Genomic DNA, 20,748 nt, shown 5'->3' on the forward strand with positions numbered 1-20,748 from the left:
AATAATCCTGCAAATATAACAAGCAAAAGAATAATAAATAAATAAATGATCCAAAAATAATTCCAGAACTATGACATTATCAGCACCAGAATTTTTTTTTTTTCAAATAAAACACAATTTACAAGCGAATAATCACACTAGAATTGTAACTTTATTATTTGAATATTAATGTACTACATTAACAACAGAATATTTTCTTTTTTAAAATAAAATAAGGTAAACTAAGGGGATAATAATGCTTGAAATGCTTTATTTATGGACTAAGTTTCATATAAATTTAAAGGAATAATACAAAAAAGATGAGCTTGTTTAATTTTGAAAAACTCTTTACTAAATTAAGAGAATATGCAGTTTCTTTTATAACCCTTGTGAGGATCAGCGGTTTGGATAATGGATGGATGGATGAATACTAGAACAATAAAAATGACTTGCAAGGTAAATTCAAAACAGAATGTTTAAAAAAAAGGTATTTGAAATATTTTTTATTTGTTTATTTTTCTTTTTTTAATTCATAATATTATTACTGTTACTATTGTCGAGTGGGGCCCACAGATTAGTGGGGCTGTAGGAGCTGAGCTGAAGTTTGGCTTCTGACACAGCGCTTTGGCGTTATCTAGCGGACGCCACTCACCATCGCAACAAACGGCGCACTTCCGGTTCCAGTAGGAAATCCAATCGATCCGCCAACAAGCGGCCACAACAAGGAAGGAAGATAGCGAGGAAGGAGTTGCCGCGTTTCCTTTCTTTTACCATTATCTACTTGGTGGTGGTTGTTTCCACGGTTGTTGCCATGGCGATGTCCACCTTCCAGAAGGTGACGCTGGCCACGTGCCTGGTGCTGTGCGTGGCCCTGCTGCTTCCCAGGATGTTGTTGTCTCGCGGGAAGAAGGATGCTAGCGCGACCGAAGGTGCGTCGCTTACCTAATCGCTCACGGGGCTTCTTTTCCGCGATAAAATGTCGACGTGTTACGTCTCGATATGTTCAAATACCCGTTTTATTTTTAAAAAGGTTAAAAGCAGCGATGGTTCAACATCATTGTAGTTACACTCTCCTCCCTGAGGAGGAGGGGGGGCGCCAAAGATGTCTATCTTTTTTTTTTAAATATACTGTACAGTACTGTACTGTAATTGGAGGATGAGTTTAGATATTCAAATATTCACATAAAGTTAACTATATATTTTTCTATCAATGTAATTTGGTATATATGTTTTGCTCTGTATTGTTTTTTTTCCCCATTAAAAAAACACATCACAAACGTTGAAGGAAGCCATTGTTTTCTATTGATATTTAATTATGTACATTCATTAAAATAACATTTAAGGATGCCAGGAACAATTATTTTAACAGCAATTTAAAGTTTAAAGGTTTAAAATTAAACTGTGGTTTGTTTTTTATTTTAAATTGTAATATTTTCTATTGTATAATTCAACTACATGCATACATACTTCTTCATTCTTTTTATTTTTTTATTTGATCTTGATGATTTAATGTTATTTCTGTTCATGTTTATATGAAATGTATTTATTTTATTCCTATTTTTTCCATTTAAAGATTTAAATTATTGTAAATTTTCATTTCTTAATTAGTAATTCGTAATAAGTTAATAAATTTTTGCCATTCATATATTTTAATGACAACTTACTGTATTGTCATTATTTTATATGTATTTGAATTTTTTACATTTACAAACATAACATTTTTTTAAAAAATATAAAATGTCCCCAAAAACTCATTTTGAAATTGTCACTTTGGATGTAATTATTTTCTGAAAATATAATTTAATAATATAATGTATATACATCTAAAAATTCCCAAAAACAAAACTAAAACACTGCATTTAAGGATAAGTTGACCCTTTTTTCCATTTTCTGCAAACAAATGCTCAAAATAGAATATTGCAGGGGTGCAATGACATAAAAAATTAGGAAGAACATAGGGACATTCTTAATAAATGTTTGGGACCGGATTGTGATTAGTATGGATATCCTGGACTTTGATCTTTATTGACATTTGTAAACTACAATTTTTGTTGTTGCGCTTTTGTGTGTTTTTGTGTAGGTTGGCTCTTGTAATGTTGATAGTTTGTTTTGCGTATAGATGTTGTGTTTTGTTTTATTTTTGATTGTGAGGATATTATTGTCCTTGACTTTTGTTACAGGTTACTGTTCGTATTAAAAAATTAAAATAAATGCTCTCATGTGTTTTAAATTAGGGACAACCAGGGAAACTAATAATTTAGCAGTTGTGTACATAATAAACATTCCTGAAAGTAATTTTTGAAGACTTTTTTTTTTTTTATAATACTGTATATATTGAAAGAAGTTGTCTTATATATTGAAGAAGTAGTCTTACCTGTCTGTGTAGGAGGTCACTTCCCGCCCATGGTGCACCGTCACATGGTCCCAGAGGGCCGAGGCCAGAGGGCGACGGCGGGTTTGGGCTCCTCCTCCAGAGCCCATAAGGCGGAGAGTGTCGTGGCTCGGGCCAAAGGTGCGGGAGCAGGAAGCGGCTTGGGAACAGCAGCCAAATCCAACCTGGCGGGACAAATCATTCCCGTCTACGGATTTGGGATTTTACTCTACATCCTCTACATCCTCTTCAAGGTCTCAATCACTCACTGTAAAATGCACAACTTGAATTTGTATGGCCTAAAACAATCATTTAAGTTGGAAAAACTTTACTGACATTTATGGCAACAATCTGAGATTGGCTGGCAAAGAGTCAAGGGTGCACCCCGCCTACAGCCCAAAGACAGCTGGGATAGGCTCCAGCACGTCCGTGACCCTCTTGAGGATAAGCGGTTCAGATAATGGATGGATGGATTATGACAACAATGTTAGTACAACAAAGCCAGCAAGATGCTTATACTTCTATCTTTAAGTTGGCGTTCAATAAAAGGGACAACCAATCTTGGTTGCCAAATGCAGGAAAACCAATTTCCATAACAGCAAAACATAAAACATTCAGTTGATTCATGGTTTGTTGCCATGAGATTTTTAGTTCACCCAACCTTTTTTTTTATTTAGGTTTTTTTTTTACAGTGTATACACTCTTTCTCACACACTTAGTGAGCGTGTTAAAAATGTGTTCTTATTTATCGTGTAAACGTTGACTTCGTTAAAAAACAAAAAAAAATTATCTGCTGAGACATATATTATTCAAGCCGTTATTTGATGTGCTGACGATTGTTTGTGTGTGTGTGGTCAGATCACATCCAAGGGGAGCAGTCAGCCTCCAATGGGCAGATTCTCCTCTGTGCGCTCAGAAAACACCAAAAGAAAGATCAGTGAGTCATGATACCCACTTACCTAGCATCTATTTAAATCATATTATTATACATTTAAAACATGTCATTTCCCCTTTAGCCGACTTTGAGCTGGTTCAGCTGCAGGAGAAGCTGAGGGAGACGGAGATGGTGATGGAAAATATGGTTTCCAACGCGAGCCAAGGCCCTGACAGGTGCTTGTGAATGAAAAGCCAGTGCTAACACGCTAATGATCGACACACATCTAAATGTGTGTGTGTGTTTGTTGTAGGGCCAGTAAGGGAGTGAACGTGGACCAGGAGAGTCTCCTGCTGCAGCTGACAGAAATCACTCGTGTGATGCAGGAAGGGCAGCTGGTGGAGGGCGTGACAACACCCAACAATAACCACCAGGGGGCCTGGGAAGAAGGTAGGCAAATGCTCGCAAGAATTCATCTGATGACAATAGGATGGCAGAAACAAGATATCAGCGAAGGACTACAAAATGACACTAAGAGTGTCCAAGACTATTGTACAGGACTAAAAGTGCCAAGTTTTTTTGATACAAATCAAGTGAGACCAAGCTAAATCATTTCAAAACCCATAACCTGCATGAAGGAATCCATTGACAAATAAAATGAAATCTTTGAGAGGGAAAGTAAAAATACTGTGATAATGTGGTTGCACACGTGTGCACACCCTTTTATAACCAGGGATGTCGCTGTGTTCAGACCACCATTCAAAGTGCCTCTGATTAACCCCAATTAAAGTTAAGATGTTCTAGTAGGCTTTTCCCAACATGTTGCTCTCTAGGAGAAGCCTGAAGATTTTGTGCTGACACGGTCTGGTTTTCCTAACTGATTCATAATACCCTCCGCCTTGACTAAGGCCCCTAGTTCCACCTGAAAGAAAAACAACAGCCTTGGAAATTATTTTGTACCTTTCTCCTGACTGCTACCTTTGAACAAGGAGACAAAGCTCTCTGAGAACCATGGCTTGTTCTCTAAGACATGACTACAAAAATGTCAGTAAAAGCCTACTACAACATCTGAACTTTATTCAGGGATAATCGGAGGTACTTTAAATAATGGCAGTTTTTTTCAGACTCCCATTTGACATGAGCTTCAACGTGATTGGTTAATTCCGAACAGAGCAATATATATATTATAAAAGGGTGTGCACACTTATGCAACCCAATAATTTTATTTTTGAAAAGATTTTTTTTTTTCTCGCTAGAGTTATAGGTAATCCACTATATATAATGACGACACTGGAGGGGCGCGCATAGCTCCTTACTTTGCCCATATAAGGACAGCATATTATTGATTTTAGTGATTTGTAAATGAACAAGAATGATTCATTGAAGAAACTATAAGCATGTTGTGTTGTACCTCAGCTGAAGAAAAGGATCCTCATGAGTTGTGGGAGCGCCCTCGCTGCTGTTGTCAGCATTCTTCTTGCGTATCACAGACGCAAGCCGGGGAAGATGACGGGAGCGACAATCCTGCGGGCTTTCCGGGCGCACAACTAGTTGATGATGAATCGGGTGCCGGTTGGGGAGGTAAAGAGGACCAGGACACAGAGCAGCTGGAGGTCCACCTGAGCGAGAAGGAGCAGAGCAAACGTGAATGCGAGGGGGAGCAGATCCAGCTGGGCGTGCCCGAGGAGGAGCTGACGGATGTGCTGAAGGAGCTGGAGCTCACCTTAAAGATGACGTCGGCCATGGAACGAGAGAAGATGGACCGCCTGGAGACGCAAGCGTTGACCTGTGGTGGTCCCATCAGACGGCGGAACAAAAGAAGAAGCAAGGAGTCTCAGTGACTCCTGACTTGGACGGAAGAGGTTTTGCTTGTGTGCAAACTTTACAGGCATGTTCCCCAAATTCTGCATGGATTTCACAACCTTGGACTTTGCTTGATGGCACATAGAAATGGTCGCCATTTTAGGTCAGGTAAAGCCAGATGAGGTAAAGCAGAGGTGTCCAATTGTTTCTCTGAGGGCCGCATACTGAAAAATCCAAGGCTGCTCGGGCCACTTTGAAATAATTTAACTTTTAAAAGGGAACTCTAGACCAAACAAACAAACAAAAAAAACCGGTGCCCCAACTAGTCTAAACTCAATATTTTAATTAATATTACATTTGCGGAATAAGAATTAAGTAGATTAAAGCAGCACTGGGCAAGCAATCGACCTTAATAAAAAAAATTCACAACTCTGATGAAACATTGACTTACAAGTACAGTAGTTGAATGGGACTTCATGCCCTGAGGGGGTCTGTATCGTTTTTACTGGCACAAAGCAACCTTGAGGCAGATGGGATCAACCCTGGCACACAAAAAAATGCAAATGTCCTGAATTGCTTTAGGGCATACTCACTTCCTCCTTTCGCTATAAGGACGGCTCAGGATTTCACGACACTACACGCTGGCACGCATGGGAAATGTGGTTGATTTTTGTCAAAACACTACCGCTTTTGTCCACATGGCGCCGTCATAATCAACAAAAACAGCGTTGCTTTAACTCATCCCTTTTCATTCATCTGACGGGCTGATATTTTATCCAGCACCGCCCCCTGCTGTCGACTGAAATTGGCGCCACAGTGCCCTCATGCTCAGATTGCAAACGTCACAAGACCAAACCCACAAAACAGGTGAGCCGTGATGTTCGCAATACGAGCCCGAGGGTACTGTGGCGCCAATTTCAGCCGACAGCAGGGGGTAGTGCTGGATAAAATGTCAGCCCCCTCAGATGGATGTAAATGGATGGATTAACTGAATTAGCACCAGTGATGGAAATTGTTTTCAACTACATTTTGTTATGGGAATGGGCGAAGAAAGGACTTGGCCGCTTTGGTTTGAGCTCTAAGATGAGAGGGGGAAAAAACGAAAAAAAAAAACAACTAACTATGGCCATCAGGTGGCAGAATTGGGTCTCTTTTGGATGAGATCATTGTGTATCAACGAAATGCGTAAATGGGATGCGGAGCTTTTGAAATTCGACAGTTAAAAGCATTTTATGATTGATCAGTGTTTGTCGCGTGATCCAGACTACATATAGTGTCACAAAAGAGAGAAAAGATTACAGAGATTATTTAAATTTGCAAGTTACAAGAGATGATGTAATTTACATACATACAGTATAAACACGTTTTTTTTCAGTCATTAATACTGTAGTTCTTTTGTGGATTTTTTTTAACGATTTTGTACTCACAGATTCAGCTATGAACATGTTTTGTGTCTTAAATTGCTTGACAATATTTCCCTTCACTATAGGGCTGAACTTTTGGGCGAGACATTGGGATAGAAAATTATGAGGGTTTTTGATGTCCTTTGATGATTCAAATTCAAATTAAGCTTTATTTTTATATCACCTTATCATACAAAACTGCATTTCAAAGTGCTTTACAATAAAGCCAAACAAACAAAGACCCCATCATACCCACCTACCCATTGAAATATGCACTGTAAAAATGCTGAGACATATGGCTGAGCACAGGGGACCAGAATAAGGACACACGGCATCTTTTGTGGGGGCCATCCACACTATGGGCCGAGCCCAGCTTCTGGCCACAGGAACTCCATCACAGTGGCGAACCCAAACCAGGAAGATGGAGGAGACTCCATCACTGGGTGGACAGCCCCCAGTGAGGAACACAGTGAAAATGTAATTTCTTTTTATCACATTCACCTAGTTTCCACATTTGTTGACTGATTCAAACCATTTCAACATCAACATATTTAGTCGTTTTGCGGTCACTGTATATCATTCCATTTCATTTAATATCATTTCACATCGTTTGATATAATTCCAAAGCATTCCATGGATTTTAATTCAGCCTGAGCCTTCACATGCAATTTCTCCAGCCAGAAATCACATTCTCTAGTTATTATCTAATTGTATCCTATGAAAACCTAGTGTGCTAGAGAAAAAATGTGTAGATAAGAAATCAGTGAAAACAATCTAGGAAAAATGTACTCAAATCTCAGATTTAAAAAAAAATGTTGACCAGTGTCTTTGTTTGCAAGAATTACTGGTAAAAATAAGACATTTTGTGTCAGCCTGATTCTGCCCCCTCTCCCCCAAGTGAAGTGCATAAATGTCACATCCATGTTTTCAATCTTTTTGCAAAACGTGTGCAAGCATGGTCATCCTTTTAATAAATACCTCAAACTACACCTAACGCCTCATTTGAAATTTCATTTTGAATTTAACTTTATTAGTAGGAGCGAGGAAACTACAAGCAAGTTGTAATGCTAAATGGTTCTGTAGTATGTGACAAATGAGCATGGAACAAATGACTTCAAAAAAGGGGGCATTTATTTGTAGAATACAGGGTACATTCTACCCATACAAAAGCACTCACGGACTGATGCTGGCAGAATATGTAGGGGCTGATGTTTTTAGGAAGGTGGCACATCTCAAATTTTTTTTTGTCACAAAAAGGAAGTGCGTCAACTTTGGATTCCGCCTCAGTGCTCCATTGGCTCGTCGGGCACGGGCGCAGCGGCGGCGGCAGCGTCGTCATCTGCGGGCGCGACCACCTGATGCACAAAGACATTCATCAGAAAACCACTGTGTAACAATTAGAGCTTTCTTACGAGATGCTTAAAGCTAACATAACGTGTTAATCAACTTTTGAGGGCCCATAATGTTAATTCAGTATCACCCTGTGCCTCAGTGGATATGCGCTGTAGTGTTGAAGATGAAGTCAACCCAAAAATTTTCTTTACAGGAATATGCTCTACACAGGCCCACTAGTCGAAACATGGCATTCTAATAAATGGTGCGTTTGTGGAGTAGTAAAATCCACCCGTTTTTAGGTGGATTTTGGGCTCAGATAACGACCAATCATGTTTCAACTTCAGAAAACAGGTGAGCTGTGATTGGTCGTTACCTGAGTCCTGGGCAACTGTGATGTCATTTTCAGTCGACAGTTGAGATGGCTAAAAACGGGTGGATTTTGCTGCTTAACTCATAGTACACAAAAGCAACACTAATCAGAGTACCACGTTTAGACTATTGAAGGCGCATAGAACATATAATTGCAAGTATTTTACATGCTAACATGTAGCAAAATGACAACATGAGTAACGAAAGCACTTCCCCAATTTATTTATTTACACTCCACTTTCACCTGAAACATTGGTTATTATCACTGAGAGAGAAAAAAAAACTAAATTACATGCCTCCACTCATCTGTAGTAGAGTATATACATAAAGAACAGCCTCATGTGTGCATTTGCATAATGTTGATGACATTATCACCTTCCTCTGCGGCCTCTCCTCCAGACCCTCAAGGAAGGGGGCCACGTCATCGTCATCGTAGATGGTAAACTCCATGTCCTTACCCACAATGCCAATGGAAACATTCTGAAACGTATTTCATAAAAAAAAAAAAAAAAAAAAAAAAAGAAAAAGAAAAAATTATGTTTGTATTGCATTACATGAACAGCGTATGATACAAAACCAGTAGGGGGCAGTGTGTGGAGTACCTTGGTGGTGAGGTCCTGCTCAGCGGGGAGGGTCTCTCTGAGGGCTCTCAGGCCATGCTGGACCAACTCATTCAGATTGCCTGAACATTAAATACAAGAACTAATGAAATACTCATATGCTAGTACATAGTGGGTTGGCAACCTGACTGCAAATGTAGATTGAGAGGGAAGGATTTAAGAACATATTTCCGCACATTTTGAGCCACTTTCCCTATTAACACTAAATATGACCACAGGGAGCTTTCACTGTAATATTTCAAGAAATTTACCATGAATGAAAATAATGTTTAAAGCAAGTGATTTTGCGTTGTCATCCCCTTTATGGCACTTCGTATTGTATGTTAGTATTAAGCCAGTGGACTTCTGTTCCAAAATTACATGGTTTGGTTGAACATGTTGGTGTTTAAATATAAAATGTTTAATTCTCTTTTGTTTTAAATGTGTTTGAAGTGAGTGGGGTGAGTATAACTATTTAAAAAAAAAAAATAGTACATCAAACTATTTCGCAAATGTTCACCTACTGTGGGTGAGTCTGGAAAGAATCCCACTTGATAAATAGGGATTCACTCAAACCAGTGTAATGTGACTCCTCGAAAAGCTACTTGAGCTACTGTGCTTGTGGTATGAGTGAGTGAGTGAGTGAGTGTTGTATTCGGGTGAAGCTCACAGTCTGCAAACTTGTCCATGCATCTTTCCAGGTAGGTGCGGGCCGACTGCGAGCGGGCGCCTATGGACATGGCCTTGCAGTCAAAGTAGTTGGCCGACGGACATGTTTGGAAGATGTGGGGGCCCATGTCCTGACAAACGCAAATTCACATTAAACACATTTGCGTTCAACATAGGTAACAGTTTTTGCCAAGAGAGTGAACTTACATCGTAGCCGGCGATTAGCAGCCCAACACCATATGGTCTCCTTCCGTATCGCTGTGTTGGGATTTGAGTTTCTGAGCTTCTGTCAAGGACGAAGGCTGCTGCTCTTATGTGAAACAATTCAGAAATTACAGTAAAGCCTCACCTATTCACGGTTCACTATTCACTAGGGCTGTGCAAGAATTGGAGGTGATTCAAATTAAGGCTGAACGATCAATTACATTAGCAATATAAAAATCGCCATTTGAGAAAGCACAATTTTGGAATCGCCAAGGCTGCGGTTGAAATGGTCATTACTTCATTGACAGCGGAGGAGAGAGGGAGATTCACAGAACGCTAAGCTAATGCTGCCACGCTAGCTTTCGAACATGCTTGCTCCTTTTCACCTCGCATAGGTAAAACCGTATGTGGAGAAAAAAAAAATAAGTGTCCGTGTGTTGTCTATTTTGTGATGTTTCAGCTGCCCTCACATGTCGGAACACGCGCGTGATTAGGTGTCTGTCATGGCTGTTGGATGTGTGCCATCGAGTCAAATTGGATTTTTCATTTGTTGGTCTATGACATTTTGTCAGAAAAGTACCATAACTCCATTCCATTTGCAAGTCCGTGACTGTCAACAAGAATAGCAAATTGGGATTTAAGGTGCCAGTCTGACCTCTACCCTTCACTCATTTGCATTTTTTTCTGTGGAACATTTCCTGAGCTATTTGCATTTTTTGGTGCTCTTTCTATCCCACACTACAACGCCACAAGATGGCGCCAAAGTCCCGGCTAACAGAGAAATAGTCATTTTGGTCACGGACGTGAAGTGATGCATGACTGAGAGAAAGATCTGTCTCTGTAGTAGAGGAGGGGCTAAGTTTAACCTGGTTTGCTAATGAAAGTTACACAGTCGTCAGAGAGGCCACTATTTACAGAAACCAATACTGTATCTAGCGAACTGAGCTGCTTAGTTGTGCGTAATCGGACTGTGAGGATACTGCTGCCGACGAGATGGACGAGTCGTGACGCGGGCAGGGGACGGTCAAAGACAAACCTGGAGTCCAAACACTCCTGACGCATGAAGTTACTGCAAGAAAGAAAAACAACACGATTTAGTGTGTGCGTGTCTTTTTGTTGTTACGTATGTTTTATGTTCTGGTGCTCCTTTAGCAAACACTCGACGCACCATAGCAGCCTGGCGTCTGCAGTGAGCCCAGCGATGGAGATGCCGATGTGGTTGTCAACATGGAGAATCTTCTTCTGGTGGGCTGCCAATTCCGACTGAGCTCTCTACACATGACACATACAGATGATCACGCCATCATTTATTCTATCGACTGTAATCAAGTGATATGTTTGCTCTACAAAGATAGTCACTGAGAACTTGCAACATCGCGTCAAATTATCACACCGATTAGCACAAGGAAAAAAAAAAATGTCAAGAGTCATCGTACCTTTAGTGCAACAAGGACTGCCTGGGTTTTGGATTTGAGTCCTACGGTGGCAGAGCCTTGCTTCACCGCCTCCATGGCATACTCAATTTGATGAATGCGACCCTGAACACGTCAACAACATCAAGTTGAATGCATTTCTCATAGCATTGTCACTTACACAAATAAACATTTTAGAGAGCGAAAGACAGCTCACCTGTGGGCTCCATACGGTCACGTCATTGTCATACTGATTGCGAAACTGCACATAACAAACAAAACAATACGTGTTAACAGTATTGAACCATAGAACATGATAATGAAGCCATAGAGTCTTACATAATTGTCTTGCATTGCCATGTCCACCAAACTAAACTAAACTAAACTGTTGCTTACAGAGTCTAGCATGAGACTTTGAGAAGGAAGGTTTTAAGTTGCAAGATAAATAATTTATAATAGTAACACGAGATGCACCAACAAAAGCCAACACAGCATAGTTTGCAAAACATGATAACAAGGACTATGGTGGATGCAAAATAAAAATCGGCCCTGAGGTGGAAGGAAGAAGCTAAGGAAGGTAAAGCTGCAGATGTAAGCGAAGGAAGGAAGGAAGGAAGGAAGAAAGGACGTTTGAATTAAAAACAGACCTGACAGAAGGAAAGAAATCAATAATAATGCATATAATAAAAAGCAGGTATAAGGGAATGAAACCGTGAAGAAAATTTTGGAAAGAGGCACAAAAAGGAAGGACGTCAGCAGTAGGAAAAAAAAATGCCAAGAAAAAAGAGGGCAGAAGAAACGAAAGCAGAAAAGTGAAAAAAGTAAATAGTGAAAAAAAAAGGGATGCAAGGATGCATGACTCAAAGATGTAACAGAAGGAACTTGGGGATCAAGCAAGGCAGAACAGTAGGTTTCAAAGGATGGACAGTAGTACGGATGCAAGAATGATAACTAGGTCTGGCGGAAGGAAGGCAGGAAAGAGGTCAAAAAGGAAGGCAGAACAAAAACAACCAAAAGTAAGCTTCGGCAAAAGATGGAAGTAAGGCAGCGAGAACAACACGCTACTGAGGGATAAAGGGAGGCAGGCAATGAGGAATAGAGGAAAGGAGGAGGTCAAGATGGAAAATACTCTAGGAAAAAAAAAACAGGTCTTTGAGGAAATTAGGATATGATGGCAAATATGATAGGAATAACACACATCTCAAGGAAAGCAGGGAAGATTGAAGAAAGGAAGGATCAAGGAAAAGATGCCAGGTAGAAAAGTGGTTATGAGGGGAAGAAGGCAGGAAAAAGATCAGAAATTAGGGTGGGGCAGTAGATAGAAAGTAAGAAAGAAAGGAAGAGAAAGTAGGTTTCAGCACAGGAAAGACTTAAGTTTGTATGCAAGAATGAAAAGAAATAGAATAGGATTAGGAAACCTTAACAGTCATTGTATGGTGCAGGACATTGGGGAAACTTTGAAAGAAAGAGGGAAATGATGCCAGGAAAAATGTAACTGTATTAAAATTATGTGTACACCTACTTTTAACCCAACTAATCAAGAATATATTGAAAACATTTTTATAATTGCATTGCGTTTACCAAAACTTAAGGGTTGATTTCAACTTAATATATAAATATGCCCCATTTTTCTGTGCGGAGCCCTTGGAGGAAAATAGTTTTCTCAGCCCTGCTCAAAATACTAAAACAGAGTTCATGTTAGTCTTCCAAAGTTTAGTTGTCAAGTTTAGTTAATTTAACGGAATCAAAAACGAAAGTACACTTCAGTGCTGACCTCGCACTCGCCTGCTTAAATAAATCATCGACCAGCACAGTCATGCTTCCTCTTCAAACCCCAACACGGCATGCTCAATATGTACCCGAGCATGTTTTTATGCAGTCTTCACCAACAATGAAAACCACATGCAGCGGGTTTAGGAAGCTTTCGCGGATCGAGCGTTAGCTCCAGCCGGCCGAGCTGTTTTGCTTACTCACAGTACGCTACAAAGTTGGCTAGCTAGCTAGCTAACGTTAGCCAATGGCGAGCAAGCTGTTACTCAGCGCAGTTTTAGGATTCATCCACAAATAAAAGCGCTCCACGACTTATTAATATGTAAACGTTGTGAACAACGTTTTGCCAGGCGACACTTTATTCCCACTGACCATATTTGCGTCGGTTTGGCGTTGCCTGTCTACTCCTTCGCCGGGTGCTTCTTCGCTCGATTGGATTTCCTGGCCACCATGACGTCACAGGAAAAGCAGTCGCGCTTCGATCAAAAATCAGGACTCAGCCTTTTTTCCGAGTCAAATGATTTATTTAATACGAAGCGACGTTAAATAAGAAATAATACAAATACAATGTTTTGTTTTATTTAGTAAAAAATTTGTTATAATCTGATCACATTTTCCATTAAAATACAAGTAATGCGTGAAATCAGCACTAGGCAGCAGCCCTGAATCAGAAGAAGACGGCGCTTGGGAAACCGTTCAACGTTTGATTTGTGTATTTATTGTATATATAATCAATCAACTTAACTATGGAAAACACAAACTAGATCAATGTGAGAAGATGTTCTGAAAACAACAATTGTATTATTTGTAGCTGCAACGTACAAGATCAACAGTAAAACTTCTGAAAGTATTATTTCAAATACTCAACATTGGCTCGCTTGTGTCTTATCAAGTTTAATTAAGAACACTAAATAAAGCAATACGCAATGTCAATAAGCCAAGTAACAGAACGATGATGCGAAATAAAGACTTTTTCTTTATGAATTTTAATAATTTACACGTGTGATTTCCGTATCACAGCACTTACAGTTAGTCAATACTTTGGAGATCAGCCCTCCAAAAAGATGACCTTTAAACCGCAGCGATAGAAATATCTTCTGTAAGCCACTTGTGTTTAACACAAAAAGGACAAGAAAAGAAGTGAAAAATACAGAACTGCATAAATCCAAAAACTCAGAAGGAAAACAGAATACAGAAATGCAAAGAAAACATTTTACTGTACAAATAAATATGAAAAGTAAATTATACTAAATAATATTTGTTTTCAGATTAAAAGTTTGATTAGAAAATAAAAAACACACACATGTATATATATATATATATATATATAATTCCTTTTAATTAATGTAACAGTTAATTCAAATTAAATGACTATTTTTAAGTTTGTTTTTATCAAAAGAAAATACAACTAAAGGTACAACTAAAGATAAAAATGACAAATATAGTTTTCACCATTCATTAATTTCATGTATTATTTTATGTATCGTTACTCATGTTAAATTTTTGTAAAACTTTATTATAATCATTACTATTGCTTTAAACTTAACAGCTAATTTAATGAAATTAACATTTTCAATTTAGCCATCCATCCATTATCGATACCGTTTCTCCTCACAAGGGTCGCGGGGCATGCTGGAGCCTATCCCAGCTGTCTTCGGGCAGTAGGCGAGGGACACCCTGAATTGGTTGCCAGCCAATCACAGGGAACACAGAGACAAACAACTGCACTCACAATCACACCTAGGGGCAATTTAGAGTGTCCAATCAACCTACCAAGCATGTTTTTGGAATGTGGGAGGAAACCGGAGTAAGCGGAGAAAACCCACGCAGGCACGGGGAGAACATGCAAACTCCACACAGGGAGGCTGGAGCCGGGATCGAACCCACGACCTCTGAACTGTGAGGCGGACGTGCTAACCAGTCGACCACTCATTCCACTCCATCAGTAGGGTAAAACTAACCTGTCTCACGACGGTCTAAACCCAGCTCACGTTCCCTATTAGTGGGTGAACAATCCAACGCTTGGTGAATTCTGCTTCACAATGATAGGAAGAGCCGACTCATTTTTCAATTTAATTTGAGTAAAATAATACAATTACAGCTTATGTCAAAACAACTGAATTAATATTATTTATATTAATATTTTTTTCAATGTTGTTTCCTAGGCAGTAAAGTAGCAAACCAAGCAAATTAATATTTTTACTTTTACTTAAATAAAAAAAACATAGTAAACTACAATAATAATAATAATAATAATAATAATAATAATAATAATAATTTTACATCTATGGCAATATTTTGCCAACTGTTTCCATAGTCAGAACAGTGTTATTTCTCACTATGAGGATATACAAAATATAGGTGTGTGTGTGTGGATGTGTTACCTGCTGTTTAAAAATTTCTTCATCTAGAAAAGTGGACTTGTGTCAAACAAATACAGCAGAATTGAGTATAATAGAAAAGTAGTAAAAAACAACAACAAAAGTCACTCAATTAAGTTCACGAGTATAAAACAGGATGGGTTTGGGAAGGTGTGGCTTCAGGTTTTTGGGAGAGGGAAAAGTTTGGTAGGGGATTGCTGACGAACCCTCCCCTCTGCCAAAGCGATTGCGTCGGCGTGGGGCCATTACATCAGTGCGCCATCCTCTCCTTCCTTTCCTCCTTTGTGATTGAGATTGTAGGCGCTGTGCTGAGATCAGCATGTTTCATCCGGGTGGCCTCATTTAAATCTGCCAAACGAAGCCCACTCCCCCCCACCTCCCTTTCTTTTAATTTTTCAAATGGAGAGCAGCCTGAGTCACGGTGCGCACTGCCCAGCCGAGTCGTGCGTCTCAGCTGGCACACGCTGCCCGGAAGAGAGGGAGTGGGCAGGGTGGGGAGCGCACCCTACTTACCTCCCCGTTTGTAGGGCCATTCATGAAGTCATCTGTTCCAGACTTCAATAAGTTTTTTGTCTTGATGATACTTGGACAGGTACTAGCAGTAGTTGGTTGAAGTCTGTCTATCTATCTATCTATCTATCTATCTATCTATCTATCTGTCATGTAACCTTGGATGTTATTAAGTGACTTTCAATGTATTTTGCAATAAAAACATATCATCCATTTGAAATGCTGCGCCTATGGTTTGGTCTGACAGGATCAAAGACAGCTTCCAGAAGATTAACTCTACAAGTGTGTTTGACTTTTTCGTCGACTTTGTTTGGGGTGTGTGTGTGCCATCACCTAAGAGGGCTACCAGTGATGGCAAAGAGGAAACAGCATATGAGCAGGGCCGGGTCTAGGCAGGGGCCTGATCCCCTCAAATAAATCTTGTGCCCCCTCAAATTCCAATCACGGCTCATATTCAGAAGACAGGTCAGCTCTGATTGGTGAGCAGTTGTGATGTCATTTTCAGTCAACAGAAGACAAAATGAGATGGCTAAAAACAAGTGCATCTTGCTGCTTAATTTTCATTCTACAAACGCAAAATGAATCAGAATGCCTTGTTCCAACTAGCGGGCCTGCTGGGAACATCATGTGTCATCTTCCAAACCACTTATCCTATACAGGGTCGCGGGGAGTTGCTGGAGCCTATCTCAGCCATCAATGGGCGAAGGCAGACTATACCCCGAACTGGTCGCCAGCCAGTCGCAGGGCACACACAGACTGAGCAGGAATCGAGCCCACGCTGACCGCACACAACACAGGCGTGTGTAGCACTACACTATCAGTGACCCTTGCTGGGAACATATTCTTGAAATAAATATGTTTGGGTTGACTTCAGCTTTAAATAAAAATAAAATATATATTTAAAAAAAAAATAGCTTAATTAAAATGATATCAAAATAAATGTTAGTTAAATTGACCAACATTAAAAATACATTCAAAAAAATAAATGAAAAGGAAAGAGTTTATTGCCGTTCATGCGCTCTTTTACTGCTCTTCACTCAGCACATTCCTCCAATTACATTTGCTGCTGGTGCTGCTGCACTTTTACAAGCAAATAATAAAAGTGTTGCTAGCATGTAGTACAGCTCTGCTCCGTGATTACACTAATTAATAATGACCGCAAGTGCAGTGGGTGGGACCGAACACTCCTCTCTGAGTCACAGCCTCGTTGCTGATGAGTTTTGTTTCTTCCTGGGGCTGCGGTTGTATTTCAAAGGAAATTTGAACATTTGTCTGAAAAGTGGCCAGCTCCAAAGTCACGTGACCGCACACATTGACGTCACACAGTCAAACATGCTGGAGACCAACCAGACATGCAACAAGTGCAAAACTAGCAACACAAAGACAAAAAAAAAAACACTTTAGTTTACTGTAAAGTCCAATCTAAAGGGACTTAAATGAAATGAAATATTTACTGTATCTTTTTCCAAGGTGAAACTGTGGCTAGCATGAAACCTTTATTAGCCAGACAGACAAGTAACTGTAAAGTCAACATAAATATGTCTTGTAAACCTCTCACACCACAGAAAAGAGTGTTAACAACCCAGAAAAATTTATCAGTCATAAAATTGCCCAGTACATGGTATATAAAATGAGGCTTACATTTTTTGAAAAATCAAGCCATTGTCTGCTTAAAAATATTTTTAAAAAAAGGTAATAGTAAAACTGATAATAACTGACTGGATGACTAGCATTTTTTTTCAGCTTACATCTCTACAGTTAAACCAAACAGTGAAATTGTGACTTTTTTCCAGAACAAATTTCAGAACAATTGAAAAGTAACTTGTAAAGAAACAAGGATGTTAAAGGGTAAAAAGCCTTGTTTTTAACCAATTTTAATGTTAAAAGGTTAAAAACAAAAAAACAGTCTGTGTGTTGCTCTTAGTAGTTAATGCTCACTTAAATGAGGTCTCACAAGGCATGTAGTCATACAGCTGAGGCAAAAATCATTTATGTCATAACACTGCAGCTGACACAGGTTGTCTGCTACACGGTGGACTTTATTAGCGTTATGGCCAAAGATGAAGGAGCATCGGAGCGAGTGAGGACAGAAAGGTCAGACGATCAATAGTCACAAAACAAAAGTGCAGCGGAAGGAGGACTCTAGATGAGTTCACTTCATGTTTGAATTTATGGTTATTAGAGGGGAGGCCTTTAGTTTTACAATGGATTTTTGTAATAATCATAAACAATCTGAGCGGTACAATCAACGTCAACCGGGGAACAAAACATGGACGCGTGTACAACATTGTCAAGAGACATAGTTCACAATGACTTACATGCTAACTCTTGTGAACTACGATTATTGCATATATGCACACTATTAGTATACAGTAACTAAACTCGCCAGACATTAAGTCTATTGGACATCTGTAGAGTCTCCTGGCCCATTAAAAGAAGCTCCTCCCCTGATGTCAATATAGTTCCTTGCATGAAGAAGCCACAAGACGGTGACAAAGCACTACTTTTCTACTAGCTGAGGCTTTGGCTCTTCACAGATTTTTTTTTTATGCTCTGTTATTGAAAAACTGAAAAACTCAACACGTCATCGAGTTGTCTTTTTTTTTGCTCTGAAACAACAGTTACTTGGGTTTTTTTCCTTTTGTATCAAAGCTCGTACAAGATCCCCAGTGATATCTCCACTTTTATCCAAATTTGCACCAAACTGGGAGGTTGCGAGCACACTTAAAGTGGAAATGCATTTTGGTGATCTGAGCAGGAGAAAAAGCAAAGCAGTGAGTGGTAGATTTTGTCGCAGCGGCAGAGAAATGAAAGCATATTGTTGGGTGGCGGCCAGCCGTCATAAGCGCATAACGTTAAGTTTCTATAAATACTGCAAGATGCGCGCCAAGTTGATCAGGCGTGATTGAAAGCCAAATGACTCCTCATGCCACCGCGGCCAAGTTTCCCTTAAGATGCTTGGTGGGAGCCGCTTGCTTTGACAATTTGATGCACCGACGCTTTCATGCAGGACCCGCATCTTGAAAGGATTTGACCAATGCTAAATTTGTTGGAAACCCTCCGGAAACTCCTCAGAATACACAAAAGCCTTAAATAGGAGCACAAAGCGAGGTGAGGGCGGGTTGAAAGTCTGAAAAAGTGTAGCACACAGCAATCACGCTTAGTTACACACTCACTGTGTGCTTCTTTCTCAGTCTGTTGTGTAAATGACACCCCGTCTTTTAAAGCTCACATGCTGCATCCATCAGTGGGGCAGTTCGGGAAAGGATGTCGGATGCTGTGACTCATTAAAAAAATAAATAAATGAAAAGGAGTGACATGCCGCCGGCTAATCGATAGTGAGACAGTAACGGATGAAGTACAGGAACACTGAGGAGAGCTTGTGGCCCTTAGAAGCTCCATTCATCATGATTACACAAGAAGGAATGAAGTGGCCGCCATTGTGCTTGCCAAGTCAACTGCATAAAATCTTATAAGGATCCGTCACCCATTTTATCCGCGTACGTTCCTCTAAGAATAGTTTCACACTGCTGGCTGTATGGTGGAAGTGCAAGTAACTAGTGGGGCATCACTCACTGTTTAGTGGACTCCACACACAGCAGTTCTCAGGAGAGGGCCGACCTCCGCCAAGGCCAAACATGGGTGACACATGCTAGTAGATTCCTACAGGTAACAACCATGAGGCTCTTTTACACAGAGATAAAGCAAACAGAAGATACAGCATTTAGCCATCTTTACTATTTACGCAAAAGCTAGCAAAGGAGGGATATTTTCAGAATCACAGCCTTTATCTTCTACAAAGAACCCAGAAAAAGCAGTGCAGTGTAAAGCGTGACATCAGTGTGTCAGGACAAAACTGAGGTTTTCGTTATCTGCCCTGAAGGTCAAAGAGAGAAACTTTTACCAAAACTACAAGATTTTAAACCCTCACAATGTGTAAAGAACCCGGGTGTCATTTTTGACTCTGAGCTCAATTTGATTCCTTATATTCAAAATGTAACTAAGATCGTTTTTTAACATCTTAAGAACATAGCCAGAGTCCGTCCGTTTCTCTCTCAGGCTAACACGGAGGTGCTGATGCATGCTTTTATTTCCTATCATTTAGATTATTGTAATGCCCTGCTCTCTGGCCTCCCCAAAAAGAGTATTTCCTCCTTACAACTACTGCAGAATTCAGCCGCACGGGTGCTGACGAGGACCAGAGGGCGGGAGCACATTACACCAGTTTTAAAATCGCTGCATTGGCTCCCCGTGTGTTTCAGGATTGATTTTAAGGTACTTTTATTAGTTTATATATGTCTTAACGGTCTTAAACTATCTTACTTATCTGACTTGCTTTTATCAGACCAACCCTCGCGGATCCTGAGGTCCTCCGGCACCGGCCTTTTAATTATTCCTAGGGTGAGAACCAAAACACACGGTGAGGCTGCATTCAGCCATTTCGGTCCACAGCTTTGAAATAGCCTGCCAGAGGACGTCAGGACCGCAGAGATTGTTGATATTTTTAAGGGGAGGCTCTACCTTTTAAAATTGCCTTTTAAATAATTGTTCTTACTCTTTTTATTTTGGACTATTTTTACCCAATCTAATTGTTTTATAGTTCTTAGCTTCTTTTATTGTTTTGTCTTTTAGCTTCATTGTTTGCTGTTATTTCTTTTTTTTTTTTTTTTAGCTCCAGTGTTTCCTAATGGGGAGCCTCCGTGCTGGGAGGTGTGGCTGGCCTCCCTGCACGATGTGGTTTATGTGGCCCAGGGGTCCCCGTGGCCATGGGCTGTCATTCCTCTCAGCGTGGATGAGCTCCCCTTGGGTATTCTTTCCTCATATGGTTTATCTGTGCCTTGCCATCTTTTTTATTTATCTATTTATGTATTTATTTCAATCATAGTTCATCAGGTTAAATGTGTGTTTTGTGTGTGTGTGAGTACAGCTGTGCTTGTGGATATCCGTCTTTGTATAAATGGCGAGGGAAGGAGGGAGCATGTCTTCTTTTTATGTTGTATTTTGATGTTTTTATCGTACAGCACTTTGAGTTGCATTTTTATGTGTGAAAAGTGCTATATAAATAAAAT

The 20,748-nt window shown here is 39.9% G+C and overlaps 2 protein-coding genes across 2 annotated transcripts; one reads left to right on the forward strand and one right to left on the reverse strand.

Annotated features, from left to right (window-relative positions):
* The first annotated feature begins 243 nt into the window (after positions 1-243).
* Positions 244-6,143, forward strand: ric3b (RIC3 acetylcholine receptor chaperone b). The gene is made up of 6 exons (XM_086028823.1): positions 244-908; positions 2,366-2,604; positions 3,209-3,287; positions 3,367-3,460; positions 3,538-3,674; positions 4,641-6,143. The coding sequence occupies exons 1-6, from the start codon at positions 791-793 to the stop codon at positions 5,063-5,065; spliced, it is 1,092 nt and encodes a 363-aa protein (XP_085884949.1). The 5' UTR covers positions 244-790; the 3' UTR covers positions 5,066-6,143.
* Positions 6,144-7,543: 1,400 nt separating this feature from the next.
* Positions 7,544-13,290, reverse strand: psma1 (proteasome 20S subunit alpha 1). The gene is made up of 10 exons (XM_086028824.1): positions 13,161-13,290; positions 11,236-11,280; positions 11,043-11,144; positions 10,775-10,878; positions 10,587-10,675; positions 9,610-9,680; positions 9,404-9,533; positions 8,737-8,816; positions 8,510-8,614; positions 7,544-7,785 (listed from the first exon to the last, which is right to left on the reverse strand). Exons 1-10 carry the CDS (start codon positions 13,161-13,163, stop codon positions 7,714-7,716), a joined length of 801 nt encoding a protein of 266 aa, XP_085884950.1. The 5' UTR covers positions 13,164-13,290; the 3' UTR covers positions 7,544-7,713.
* Positions 13,291-20,748: the final 7,458 nt, after the last annotated feature.

The sequence above is a fragment of the Filicampus tigris genome, chromosome 4 (assembly GCF_054856515.1).
Source record: "Filicampus tigris isolate MCC_2025a chromosome 4, RoL_Ftig_1.0, whole genome shotgun sequence".
In the NCBI taxonomy this organism is placed as follows: Eukaryota; Metazoa; Chordata; class Actinopteri; order Syngnathiformes; family Syngnathidae; genus Filicampus; species Filicampus tigris.

Excerpts from the sequence above, each read along its gene's own strand:
- ric3b (XM_086028823.1), top strand. The coding sequence starts at position 791 with ATGGCGATGTCCACCTTCCAGAAGGTGACGCTGGCCACGTGCCTGGTG. Across the intron at positions 3,288-3,366 it reads AAACACCAAAAGAAAGATCA|CCGACTTTGAGCTGGTTCAG; the intron begins GTGAGTCATGAT and ends TTTCCCCTTTAG. Across the intron at positions 3,675-4,640 it reads CCAGGGGGCCTGGGAAGAAG|CTGAAGAAAAGGATCCTCAT; the intron begins GTAGGCAAATGC and ends GTTGTACCTCAG.
- psma1 (XM_086028824.1), bottom strand. Across the intron at positions 8,817-9,403 it reads CATGGACAAGTTTGCAGACT|GCAATCTGAATGAGTTGGTC; the intron begins GTGAGCTTCACC and ends TTTAATGTTCAG. Across the intron at positions 8,615-8,736 it reads AGCAGGACCTCACCACCAAG|AATGTTTCCATTGGCATTGT; the intron begins GTACTCCACACA and ends AATACGTTTCAG.